The 14,465-nt window shown below is 41.5% G+C and overlaps 1 protein-coding gene across 2 annotated transcripts in view; it reads right to left on the reverse strand.

Moving 5' to 3' along the window:
* The window catches only part of rab11fip5a (RAB11 family interacting protein 5a (class I)), a 33,114-nt gene extending 18,649 nt beyond the window's left edge, over positions 1-14,465 (reverse strand). Inside the window, exon 1 of one of the 2 annotated variants that reach the window (XM_074691707.1) lies at positions 13,577-14,465. In XM_074691707.1, the coding sequence (XP_074547808.1) occupies positions 13,577-13,953 (377 nt within the window). In that variant the 5' untranslated portion in view covers positions 13,954-14,465. The remainder of the gene's footprint in view (positions 1-13,576) is intronic. The other variant, XM_074691708.1, reaches the window with a different exon arrangement.

Here is a 14,465-nt window from a genome sequence, read left to right on the forward strand (position 1 = left end):
TACTCTTTGACAACCACAACAGCCTCATAACACAAAAGACATACCAGTTTTTTTTCTTGAGACACAAACATATATTCCCCTTCCCATCTTTCTTGAAACAGCTTTTCATCTGCATCAACTTTTCTCTTCATGGACATTTTGGGATTGCAGTTTTATTTCTCAATTCCACTAGTTTAGGAAATGGCACTGTCGAGTGGTGAGATGGTGGTTATCTATTATAAGATAATCAGACCTTTTAAGCTCTTATCATACTGCATTACATCATATGATACTGTAGTATATCATATAATATTTTATTGTATAGTACTGCATCAGACAGTACTTTATTGTGTATTATATATGGGGCACTAAGTTTTTGATATCATAACACATAGAACCGTATCATATTATTTCATTTCACATCATGCCATTTTGTTTCAATACTGTATCATAACATATGATATTGTATTCAATGGTAATTTTTACTGTGACGCATTATTTTTAAAGTTATAGTACTATGTGTGAAGTTATGTTATTCTATAAAGTAATATATGATATTGTTCAGAAGTAGCCAGGCTGGAAGCAAGACTCATGTTATAAACTCCTTAAATTTAAAAGAAGTTATATATATATATATATATATATATATATATATATATATATATGTGTGTGTGTGTGTGTGTATGTGTGTATACATGTATGTATGTGCGTATGTATACATACATATATATATATATATATATATATATATATATATATATATATATATATATATATATATATATATATATATATATTCATTTCTTTTTTTTTTTTTTTTCTTTTTTTTTTTTCAATGATTTTGCGATGTGTGCGAAACATTGTTGTCTCTCGATGTTCCAGGGTTTCTGGATGTTCTCATGTGTGTGTAGCTATGTATATGAAGAAAAATCTAATAAAAATATTCAAACTAAATTTAAAAGAAGTTCAGTTGACTCCTGACATCACTGCAAATGAGAGAGACTTAATATTTGGTTGTAATGTTGTCTTAGAAAACCATTAATTCAGAGGTAATGACAGACAAGGACTCCAAATCAACAAGAGACCCAAACAGTAACACACACCCAGTGACCTCGTTCCCAGGTCCTGTTTGGGTAAAGATTTCCTGCCTGAGCACAAACAGTGGAATTACTGTAGGCCGCAGGAAAGACGTATAACTCATAACACAGGCTGTTATGTAATCATCATCACCATCATCATCCTGCTGCTGGAAAAACGTGGTAACACCCAAGAAGAATGCCAGTGAAAACATCAGCAGACGCTCTCATTGTAGTACAACTCTGAGAATCATAAATAACAAGCAGGTGGAGCCCGGGGCTCAGCAGAGAGAAGGAGAGGAATGCTGCTGCTTTTTATAGCTGCTCAGGAACAACAAACATGACGTCTCACATCAAACGAGCACAATGGGAAAGTGCCACATAAGCAGATGAGGGAGTGTTAGCTGTTGTCACTAACTAATCTGGAGACAAAGACTTTGGAAGAATCTCACCAGACGAGGACAAGCTGTGGGTTTAGGTTTCTGCATTTGCATAAAAGTCAACTCGACAGGCTTAACTTTTCTAATCCAGACCGAGCAGAGGAAGAATTAAATCAAATCACTTTGCAGGATATTAAATCTGCATGTAAATTCCTGAGCTCTGACTCCTCTTTACATCTGGGGTGGAGATTTTTCTGTGGATGTCAAATTGCATATCAGATCAGCAGCTTTAAGTGCCTGTTGGGTATGGACTCGAGTTTCACGGCGATGCTCCAACAATAGTATCGCTTCTGCTTCTGCGGCCAACTCCCTGTAGCTGAGGTGGGGTCCACATTCCAAACACAAGACGGAGGAACCGTGAAAGGGGTTTTCTTCAGCAGAGCATTCAGCTACTACTACTATTATCACACTCTGGCTCGTGCAGAGATTGTAATTTCTGGTGGTGTTGGTGTTGGATGTTTTCATCAGCTCACAAAGCTGAATCTGTGATGCTGAGTCTCTTTTTTGTTTTTGAAGATTGTGCAAAATGAAGTTGCAGGCTTGCTAATGTGGATGCACCTGTGCTCACAGGTCACGTGACTCCTCAAAAAACGCCTGACAGCAACAAAACTGTAAAGGTAAGTTAGCGGATATGATGCCTAAATACAGAAACTGTAAACACAGCAGCCTACATTTCAAAGCCCACATACTCTTGCAGATTGCAGAGCACAGTCTGTTACTGAAGAGAGCCCAGTTTCCCAAAAGCACCAACCCACACGGACGCCTGTTCGGTTCACCGAGGCCGCTGTGCTGATATTTTGTTGTTTTTGTTATAAATACCTTAAAAAAGAAGCTTCTGTAAATCAGAATGCAAGAACAATCCTCATAACCTCATGTTTGTGGGTTTTGCTGGAGTCATTTTTTGTAAACAGTCTCATTCCAGAGCTGCAGAGCAGAACACCAAACATATCTGCTTCCCCATCTTCCCAAAACAGGAAAGCACAACACTCCACCCGTCCCAGCATGACACCATCTCCCAAAAAGATGGACTCTGCTTCAGGAGCCGTCGTCTTACTCCGGGATTCGGGTTACAAAGTCTCCCTCAGAACAAATCAATCCCTCGAAACCTCCCTTCAAGGCAGCATGGGCCTGAAATTACACGACAAGTAGGCTATCAACCTATTTTATCCAGCGTGTTCTCGGTCCCCGTGGAGCCGTGTGTGCTCGGGTGGTATCAGAGCCAGACAGAAGAGACTCTATAAAATAAAACCGCTGCCAAGGGCGCAGGATCTGTGTCAACTGTGGGACTCAGCCGAGCGCCCTATTCATCATACATCGAGTTCTTAAAGTGAAGCTGCTGAGAGATATTTCTTTTGTTCTGCCAGAGGAGTCAGACATGGTTGAGAGGCTTAAAGTACTCCACAAGGGCGAGGAGAGCTGTATCAGCAGTATCTTCAGAAAACACAGCTCAACACCCCGACACACACACATCAGGAGACAAAAGTATAATATTTTATCAGGCTGGATTTAAAGAGGGGGTATTGTGCTTTTTTAGTCCCTTTGGTGTTCCTGTAGTATCTTAACATAATGTACAGCTCAAAAAATCTTTATTTTCTCTTACTGGTGTTTTGGAAAACTCTCAGCCTTTATTTCATCAAGCTCCTGTCTCAATGGAGCTTCCTGCTCCAAAAACCCCCTTTGCTGTGATTGGCCAGCCCTCTGGAGGTTGACCTTTGGTGTTTGAGGCCCACCCCTTGCAAAGAACTTCGGGCTGATACCAGCCTTTTTTTTAAGGTATTGATACTCATAATGGCTGCCGACACCAGCAGCCGATACTCAAGGCAAAAAAAATCTTACGTGGAGTAAGTCCTCCTCACCACTAGTTGGAGCTAGTTGCTGCGGTTTAACACCACCGCAAATATGCATCAGGTCCTGTTCAGTAGGGCTTGGGGATAGAATCGAAAAATTGATATATCTGAATTTTTTGTTTGACAATATAAAAATTGTGATTCTTTGTCAAAAAAATTCTTCATTTCAATCGTTGTTTATAAACTGGATTGGAAAAAAGTTTCCACTTTTCTCCAGCAGAGGGCGAAATGTTTCTCTCTGACTCGTGCAATGTGCATTTTTTTTTTGAAAATATGGCTCCTAGTATACTGTAGATATCATCATCATTATCTAACTTTTCCACATGGTCTGGTGTTAAAAAAGCAAACTTAAAATCACAAAAATCGTAAATATCGAAAAATCTGAATTAAAATCAAATTGGCACCCCAAAAATTGTTATTGAATTGAATTCCAAGAACTGCATATCGTCCCAGCCCCTCCTGTTCAGACAACAAGAATGAACCATAGACTTTAAAAAAAAATTGATGTCCTCGAAGTGAGGTCAACTGCTCCCCCTGGTGGCTGGCTGCAGTATAGGTTAAAAAATCTGGCTTCCCAGTCATTCCAGATGGGCTGTGGTCAAACTTTGAAAATTAATACACCTGGTAGAAATGTTTCTCACGTCTGATTGTTGTGGTGATTTGAAGATATTATTTGGCTGCCTTGTACTCAAGTCCTCTTTTTTTCTGAAAAGTTTTGTTTTCACTAGTTATACAAGGTTAAGAACAAGGTTTTACGTCACATTTAATGATGATTGACAGCTGCCATTCTCGCATATTTTTTTCTAGGATAGTAAAATATGTTGGGAGGTTGAGTCAAGAAGTGATTAGACTCTTGAAAGAAAAAAAATATATATTTTTGTCCTTTGGCTCCACTCAGATTCTCCCAGAATCCCTCACAGTCTCTACTGCGCAGACTCTGGCTCCAAACTGCTTCAATGGCTGCACCTGTGACTGAGGAATTTTGGCTTCAAACCAAACGATGGTTAATGGCGGAGCCAAGCTGTCCACTCTGTATACAGTCTATGGAATGAACCAGGAGAAGTTAACAGTTAAACTGTTTTATTTTGCACTTCAGTTTATATTTTAAAAATACTTAAAATCTGACAGTTAGCTTGATTTTTCACTGTAATCCTTTTTTTGAAAAAATCATAAACTCAGAGAGAGTTTTTTGGGTTTTATTTTGGATTAATGGCAGAGCAACTGTTTATTTACATTTTATTTACTATTGTATGTACGAGTGGTTTCGGTGAGCACTCAAGAGGGAGTACTTGTACTGGTATCAGTCTGAAAAAAAAGTGGTATTGAACATCCCTGCTTTAAGTCCATGTTTGAAATAAGAAAAAGCAGAATACGAGACGACACTTTGTCCAAAAGGTTTGCCAAACTCAACCTAAACCCCGAGTCCCAACAGGAGCTTTAAGAAAAAGCTTCCAGACGCGAAAAAGCTCAAGACCTCCAGCGTAATCGGTCGTTCTGCCAGTCTTTTAAAGCTGATGTCACTTCAAATTAATGTGTTTTTAACTCTTCTTTTGCTCAGTGATGCTGCTGAAGACCTCCTATAAGCAAAGCCCATTAGTGAAAGAAGTAAAGCCAGCCAAAAGCCCAAATCCTCCAGCCTCAGACCTAATCTAACAGAGCTGGAGGATGTGAGAGGGATAACAGGAGTCTGCTCTTGACCTTCACATTTTAAGAACAACATGGCGGTCAAACTGAGGTTTTCCAACCTGCGTGAATGGTCTGCAGCTTTGTAAGCAAACCCTCAGCTGTGTTGGAGATGTGTTTGTCGCTGCAGCAGCACCTGCTCCTGTTTGCACTGATCTACTTTTAGTAATTGACTCATGTTTGCAATTTTAATACTGGTGTAAACAACACCCACTCATTATGTTTAAACACTCAGGTCTTACTTTAAACAGAGTATTATTCATTCCTTCAGACGTGATTCAGTTATTTATTTGATCCTTACATTAAAGCTGGCTCAGGTTTTTGGCTTTGTGTGGATTAAAGTAGTACAGATAATTGAAATAAGCTTAATGACTCTCATTAGAGGACATTTATTAATTCAAATTGCTCAAAATTAGACAAACAAGTGAATAAGACAGGAGTATAAAAAAATAAAGAAAAAATAAAAAAAAAATAGTGATGTTTTAAAAGTATACATGGACAATGTAGTTGCACATTTAAAGCATTAATCTTAAAACCATTCAATTCTTCATAAACCTTATTCATAACTTGTTTATGAGCAGCACAACTGACCCCTACGAAAACGAACTGTTGGGTAGATTTCCAACAGTCCCTGAATGTTTTATTGATGATGTTTTCCCAAAAAGAGGCTCTTTCCTCAGTTTTTGTCCCTCCATTGCTGTGGGTCAGAGAAAATATGCATCTAAAAAGCAGAAGTGGGCTCGGCTGAGTGAAAGTATTGAGAGGAAGTTGGTGTTGAGGCTGGAGCTCATCGCGTCCAGATGTGGAATGTGGTCTGAGTTTCACCGTTCGTCTGCTACTTCAGCTTACGAGGCCTGAATCCAAAATCAAGACCAGGTCCCGTATCAAAAAAAGAGACTAAAGAGAAACAGCAAATCATGATGAGCATCAAATCCCGTTCAGATAATATGAATAAACATATCTTTGTCACTGTTTTGACTGAAAGTACTTGTGGTATCGGTACTCGGTATGAAAAGGGATTACTCATTCTGGTATTGGTCTGAAAAAAAAAGTTGTATCAAAGATCCCCCCCCAAAAATAGGGATTTATTTTAGTTGTAAATAATGAGAAGATCCCATGGGGGCATCAAGGGAACAGAACAAAGATTTTTCAAATGCTATTTAAGCCGTCAAACGGAGAAACCCCTGAAAATAACTGTTGTTGCGACATGCTGTTTTTCCCTCTGTCTGAAATCTACCCGGCAACAAGGGCTACGAGAACTGATTAAAGATTGAGCTAAGTATAAGTCATGTTGAGGGTTTCATTTTTTTGTAGATCATGAAAGCAGCAGTACTTATTTAGTCTTTATTACAACATACTGAAACTCTTATGTGCCAATTTTAATCTATCAATCAAAAATTCTGAATTAAATTAAAGCTGCAAGCAGCGTTGGTCGAGTCCTCGCACTGTGGCCTGCTTCCCCTAATGCTGCTTTCACCTTCACTGTCAAGGTTTCGTCCTTTTCTGACCCTCTTAGAGGTATCACACTTAGTAGAGGTGATGTATTATTTTCCCTGCTCAGTCACATGACCAGCTGCACGGAACCCTCAATCAGTGTGACATCATCACCAACTGCTGCTCTCTCAGGAGTGAAGTTAACTTAAGTTTTAGAAACGTCTCCTCATAGATACCACAATTTTGACCAAATCTCTCTTAAAATACGACATTTAAGTAGTAAATTTTGTCAGGAAGCCATCCATGCCATTTTTAAGGCTGTACCACTTTTACTTTTTTTGTTGTGAGGCTCAAATGATGCAGCTTGTGTGGAGTTGGATGCCCCTCTCCTATTCATTCTAATAGGGGGAGCTGAGATGGCTTCTTCAGGGTTCACCAACTTTGAGGGCTTGTCATTCAAAAACAGTTTGAGAAACAACAAATTCCTACATAGATTTTGTAAAGCAGGGTCTACTCTGTCATCTGAGCGAATTTCAAGCTGTTATCATTTATGGCCTGGGAAGAGATCATTTTTGTAGAAGGGTCAAAAATGCGGCCTCATTTTATTTTGAAGGGCAAATTGCTGGCCTACAGTTTGAGATAGGTCTGGGGTATCTGCATATAATTTGTGTGTTTCAATGAGTTGAAAATTTTGACGTTGGTTTGATCTCGTTATGACATTCCTACTGTCATTAAATAGCCGTTTTAGTTTGCCTAGGTGGCGCTAGAGAGCACATTTTGGAATGTTGGGGTCAATTTTTATATTATACCTAATTTTTGGCCAAATCTGGGGTGTGTGCCAACTTTGGTGAGTTTTGAGCATGTTTATGGGTCAAATCAGGGCCCAAAGACCAGATGGGGACCCAAATAATGATACTACCACAATGTTTGTGTCCAGATGTTTAGTTTAAGTAGTTTACAAGGGTAAAAGTGGTCAAAAGATAGACACAGTTATAAAAATATGAGTTTAAAAATAGTCTTCTGTCAGCAACCCTTACCTTGGTCTGCTCTGTGTTTATTAGCACGTCGCTATTTACCTAGCTCTACGTGCTCTGACCTGATCTGAACCCACAAAACAGGAACAAACCCAGTTTAGACTGCTGTGTCACAGTGACCTAGATATGTTAACGTCTCTGCATCTTCTGGTTCATCAACACGACTAACAAGACTGATGACATTTCCTTTACCTGGAACATGAAACTCTTTTCAAAGCATCGACTTGTCTTTGCTTCGCAAGGCCTGATGGGGGATTTATGATGAGCTGCACAGCCTTAGAGCTCGGGTTAATACACCAGTAAAATGTCTTCCTCAGAATGATTGTTTATGGACAGTTAATCTGATAAACCTTCACAGGAAATGTTTTCATCCAGCCGAGCTGCAGTTATACCATCCAGCATGACTTCTCAGGTCACTGTGTTACGTAACATCACTGTCCATTTGACTATATGCTCTCTCTGCAGCTGAAAGTCTCTTAGCACAGGATTTTTCTGGATGTACATCACTTACACACACTCACACACACACACACACACTCACACACACACACAGTCGTTCTGCCTCACTCAGCAGATGGAGGTTCAGTTCCCGGCCTGCTTCACAAACACTCAGGTCTGAAACATGACAAAAGGAGTTAGGAGAGGATGGAAAATACTGAACGTAACATCTGAATCATAAAAACAGCTCAGCGTGCAAAACCACTGATCAGCAGAAAAAAAGAGATTATAAATCACTCTATTGTGAAGGAATCTGAATTTGGAGGAGAGCTCAACGTTCAGCAGAAGCTTCGCAAATTAGGTTTTGGTTGCTAAAGTGGGTGGTTTGCTATTTTCTGTCCTCAGTGTGAAAATTTGGTAGCGTTTGTGTAGCTTCCTCCTGACAGACCCTGCAGGGGAAATCACCCGACGCCCACCTTTCCAGGATTGTGCTCTGTGCTGATAGTTCACCATAAAAATACATCAACATGCCACCACATTTCAGAGAAGCTGCTCGACTCATAATGCAACTGGTTGGTAAAAGCGTTTATAGATAGTGTTGCTCTTTTTCTGCTGTTGGTAAATGAAGATTGCCTCCTCATAGTAAAGGATTTTTGGAAGGTGTCTCTTGTTTCTTGCGTTCAATAAACATGAAAATGTTTGTTTACCAAAGCTAGATTTCCTGTTTCAAGTCAACCTATTTATAATGGATGGACTAATTGGTAGACTTTAGTCGATTAATCAATTAAATGATCACCATCGATAGCCAACTACGGAATTACTAATTCACATATTTAACTTAGTATGTTTATCCCACACCATAGGCTTAAAATACTGGCCATATGTAGTGTGTAAAATACTACGAGCTAAGGCTGCAGCTCTGGTTAGTGGGTGGAGTCATGACACCGTAACGCTTTACTACCTGGATGTAAACATGCACAGACGACTGATGGCCTCAGGCAGTATTTTGCCCGTATTTGAAGACATAGTTGCAAAAGGCTGTGTCTGGTAAACTGGACACTAACCTAGCTGGTGGTGCTAACCCTGCTAGCATTAGCCACACTTGCTAAACCTCTATGACATTGTTGACCTGCACACTCAGGCTGAAACCACCTACCACCTACTATAAATGAAAGTAGTATGTAGTCAGACTGTTCTGTTGGGTCTGTTTTGAAGTATGCTATGCTAGTTTTCAGTTTCAGAAAGTAAAGGTAGAGCTACTGGGGAAAAAACACTTCTGTATCTGGTATGGTTAAAATAGAAGTTGATAAAAGGGTTAATTTTGACGTAAATTAGTTTTATAGAAGCAAACAGTCACCTGCTGACCATCTAACGTTTGTGTTGTTGCTGTAATGCTGACTCATTCCAGTAGGTGGCAGTGCCCTTAAACCTGAGTGCTACTCCCAATAAACAGAAACAGGAGTCAAACACCGTTACAGTTGTGCATTGTGGGAAATGGTGTGCTAGGTAGACTGCTCTGTTGCATACTGAGAAATTTTCCAGATCAGTAGGACTTCAAGAAATTTTTTCCATACTGAGGGTTTTGCTCTTTTATTATCAAATTTCCACCAAATCAGTAGGCACTGCTAGTTTGGTGGGCGGTTCGGAAAAACAGCCCCTGTGATCTTACGTTTGGCTGTGTCCGATGAACTGGGCTAGATTTGACTGTTCTCTGGGTGTTTCTTTCCCTTGAGACCAGTCACTATGTCTATGCAAATCAGGAATTAGTCACAGTGGAACGTCTCTAATCTCCAGCAACATATGTAGTTTGCTAAGGTTTAGGTTTACACAGTGGAAAAAAAACACAGATACGTTAAGAATGTAGCTAAGACTGTTGATAAGTGTCTGGCGAGCCTCTGATACAGGCAGTGAAAAACACTCCTTACAGTTATATTGTAAATCCTGTTAGAACTGGAGATTTACTAAACACACATTTAGACATTTATAATCCCATTAAAGATTAATTCAGTCAGTTTAAATGTATTTTCATTTCATTTTGTTTTATAAAGCTAGAAAAGCCTGAAGTTGCCAGAACATTTTCAGTCTCATCATTATATAAAGAGGCTGTGAGGAGGATCTGTTTTAATTAGACTACTTTTCTTTGTTCAGGACAACTTTTTCCCAGATCCAGCTCCACGAGGTAAGGTCTTTATCAACAGTTAGGTAGAGCTACGCTTTGAAACGTGACAACAAGCTAACTTTGTCAGTTTGTAGCATAGTTTAGCAGCCGACTATACTTCTCTCTCCTCACAGCCCGGTGCTCTGAGACGTGTCTGTAACGTGTAACGTTAGTGAATCCTGGTTCTGTCCTACCAGAGCTCATCTACCAACTCCAACCTCACCAAGCAGAGCTAACGTAACCTGGCTCTTCATTTTATTGATAGACTCTCAAGTTTGAACAGACCACTGCAGAATAACTGCTGACTGTGGGTTGGAGGCAATATTAGCACGAACAGAGTAACCCGTGTTTTAGCCTTTAGCACATGTTTAGGTCCAGGTTTTAGACTTTAGCTAATATGTTTAGGTTTTAGCCTGTGTTAAGGCCTTTGGCTCATATGTTTTTGCCTTTAGCTCCTTATTTTAGCCACTAGCATGTGTTTTAGCCTTTAGCTCTTGGTTCTAGCCTTAAGCTTATGTTTTAGCCTGTAGGTCTTTTTCAAGCCTTTAGCCCATTCTTGGCCTTTAGCCCTTGTTATAGCCTTCAGCTTGTGTTTCAGCCTTTAGCTCCTGATTTTAGCCTTAAGCTCATGTGTTGAGGCTTTAGCCTGTGTTAAGGCCTTTGGCTCATATATTTTTTGCCTTTAGCTCCTTATTTTTGCCACTAGCATGTGTTTTAGCCTTAAGCTCCTGGTTTTAGCCTTAAGCTTGTGTTTTAGCCTCTGGCTCATGATTTAGCCTTAAGCGCATATTTTAGTCTCTAACCTCTGTTTTAGCCTTCAGCTTGTGTTTCAGCCTTTAGCTCCAGGTTTTAGCCTTTGGCTCCAGGTTTAGCCTTTAGCTCCTGGTTTTAGCCTTTAGCTCGTGTGTTTAGGCTCTAGCCTGTGTTAAGACCTTTGGCTCATATATTTTTGGCTTTTGGCTCCTAATTTTAGCCACTAGCATGTGGTTTAGCCTTTAGCACATGTTTTAGCCTTTAGCTTGTGCTCTATCACTCTCCTGTTTAGCTTTAAATCAATCTGGTCCTGCCCAACCACATCAAGAAGCTGAGAAACAGCAATTAGCAAAAACCAATATTGGTCAGGCATCAAGGCAGACTTTTTCAAGATCACTCAGAAAGTCCTCACAGCTCCTTTAAGTTATTTTTTTGGGATTTTCGTGCCTTTATCTGGAGAGGAGAGGACATTGGATGGTGGAGGAAACGAATGACGGGTGAGAGTGGTGAATGACATGGGGTAAACAGACCACAGGCTGGACTCGAACCTGGGCCACCTGCTCTGGGAAACCTCATGGGGAACGACCTAGACTGAATCATAAAAGCTATCGCTAACAGCTTATTTTGCTCCTTTAGTTTTAATATTTTTCATAAGAAATTCACTAAACTCATGTGTAGGTGAGTCTTTTCTTCAAACCTAAGCTGTTTTCTCGTCTCTATTCCAAAGGCTGACAGACGTGAGACGTGTTGACTCTGAGACGTGTTGCTGTTGAGCAGCCTGGATTCACCAAATACCACACAGAGACACCGAATGTCCCAAGATACCAAACTGCTGACACGTCAACATCACGGGCTGACTCTAACCTTCAAGTGACCAGCTCCAACAGGAGGAGACTGGTTCTGCTTTCATCTCACATTCACCGCTTTGAAAGACACGGCCCGGGCCAGGCTGGCTGGTTGTTTCCTTTCTGCCTCAGAGAAAACATGAGAGGAGGAACGTTTTTTAATGACTATCACATAAAAGGTGATGCATTTTCAACCGCTGTCAGATCTGATAATTGCTAAAGTGATGAGGTGGTTCATCTTGGAAGATCTTTTTGTTGTATTATCTGACAGATCTAACTTACAGACTCCTGAATGGCAGTGATAACCATGGCGGTTTCATCTTTATGTCTACCTGCCTGTGTCTCTTAATGCATCAGAAAATGTAAACAACGCCACATTTGGGTCTTATGGTCATATTTTAAGCTTTGTTTTGTGTTAAACTTGCCTTAAAAACACCAGTTGTCTTCTTTAGGTTTAACTCTGCAGCATTTAGGAAGATGTAAACAAAGCTACATCCCCTGTCACAGTCTCAGCAGGAGATGTTTTATCCCTTCAGAGCATCAGCAGCTAACGTCAAGTTGCTTTAATGCAAAGCTAGTTTTCCATGCACTCAATTTTGCTAAAGCTTCATTAAATCAATAACAGGAGCAGGCAAAAGGATGAAGAACTCATAGGTGCCTCAGGGGAGAAATATTTGAGCTAAGGGTGCAAATCCTGTTTGGCGTCTTCCTTAGTTTTGAGTTGCAGGTTCAGACTTCCTGTCCGAGAAGTGTGGATGCATTTCTTGTGATTCATATAGAGCTGAAACGATTCCTCGAATGATTCGAGGTACTCGATTACAAAAAATACTCGAGCAATTTTCTCAGCGTTTTCAGACCCCTCAAGCTACCTCTTATACAAAATAGCAACTAGCAACAAATCTAGCTTCTTTTCTGGAGTTTGGAGACTAATGGGTCATTCTACGAAACGAGTGCAGTTTGGGTCCGCAACATTTGATGAGATGTACAAGGCACAAAAAATGTGTCAAACTGTTCTTACAAATTTTGGAGCTACCAAAGTTAGTGCTCTTATTGACATGCTGTATCAGAAAATTCTATTTAAGAGAAAAATAACTGCTCTTTAACTGAACAAAAATGTATTTTATCCGATTACTCGATTACTTGATTAATCGATGGGATTTTCAGTAGAATACTCGAATACCAAAATATTGGATAGCTGCAGCCCTAGATTCATACACAACTTATTTTTGCAGGGATAAATTGTTATGCATTAAAAAAAAAGTTGATGGAACAAAATGTTGTCGAGCTAGAGGAGGGTGGGACTTTCCAATCACATCTTTACATTCAAGTTTACAGAGGGTGGGCTTCTGTAAAACAACATGTTATGCTAAAAATACCTCAGAGCTCTGGGATCATGAATCCGTTAGATAATCCCTGGAATTGGGACAGGCATTAATCCCCCCTTGCCCATACTACATGCTCAGCTGGTGGGCAACAACATTACAAACACTAGCAACATGCTCCCAGTGTGGACATCCTGCAGGAGGAGGGTAATAGAAGTTTCTAGGTGGTTTGGTTTTTGTGTTTTGAGCCTGTCGCCTCAGTGAGGTGCACGGTGGGTTTGTAGATGTGCTCAGAGTTAGTTTGGTGTCTGTGGGAGGAGGAAGGGTGTGTCTGCAGGGCCCTGATGCAGCACCACAGATTTGACAGCTGTGTTTATATCAGGGGGACGAAGTAAAACAGGACGATAGCAGGCTGAGAACACCCTGATGAGTTCAATGAGCATGGGAAAACAGAGACAGGGGATGAAGATGAAGCATATGCTTGCAGATTTTGAGTGATCTGCAAGCAGACGTACACAAACACACGCAAACACACACACAATTGTATGCACAGAGAGGTGAGCTTACTCGTTTTTCACGCATCTGGTCTCTCTGAAGATCTTATCCAGCTGGATCACAGCCTGTCCGAGGAACACGTCCAGCCCGATGAGCGCTCGGTGCATGACGGTGAGGACCAGCTCGCTGCTCCCGGCCGGATAGCCGCTCCGCCCGTCGCTCTCCAGCACGCCGGGCTGCAGCTCAAACGAGCACTCCTCCTTCCACTCCGGCTCCGTGGTCTTCTCCGCCACGCCGGTGGAGTATTTCTCCTTCCCCACCTGGATGATGGTGTACACGTCGCTGGTGCCGTGTTTGCCCTTGCCCCGTAAGCCCCTGCCTCTCAGAACCGTCACCTGGACGTGTGTCGGTACCCATTTCTGGTCCTCCTCCACGGTTAGAGAGGACATGTCCCCCCTCCTCCAGACAGACAGACCAACCGACCGTCCGACCTGCCGCGACGAAGCGAGGCGACCGGGGTGAGGTGGTGCTGGTGTCCGCCGCTTCCTCCCTGTTCCGCGGTGTGTGTAGTCACATCAGCTCCGGGGTCGGCGGGCGGTGCCGCATTATGGCCGCGTGCTACTGCGAAGTTCCCCCGCGTGCCGGTGGTTCGTCGCCCTGGCTCGCGCTCGTGTTTGGCTCTGCGGCTGCAGCAGCGTCCGTCCCTGCCTCTCTCCTCTCCTCCCGCCGTGGTACGGGCCTCTCTGCGGGCAGCGACGTCACGCCTCTATCCTCCTTCTTCTTCTTCTTCTTCTTCTGCAGGACGAGGAAGTTCAGATCCGACACAGCACATGGGCTGTGAGCAAACACAACAATGCAAGTATGTGTAGGAATGTAGGGCGTGATATCACAGCCTGCTATTATTCAACCAAATGAGCTCCTCTCGTTTTAGAGAATGTGGTCTCGCCTCCTTTTTGGCTGT

Source organism: Halichoeres trimaculatus, unplaced genomic scaffold (assembly GCF_033239565.1).
Source record: "Halichoeres trimaculatus isolate MK-OKI-2021-1 unplaced genomic scaffold, fHalTri1.1 fHalTri1_scaffold_17, whole genome shotgun sequence".
NCBI classification, from domain to species: Eukaryota; Metazoa; Chordata; class Actinopteri; order Labriformes; family Labridae; genus Halichoeres; species Halichoeres trimaculatus.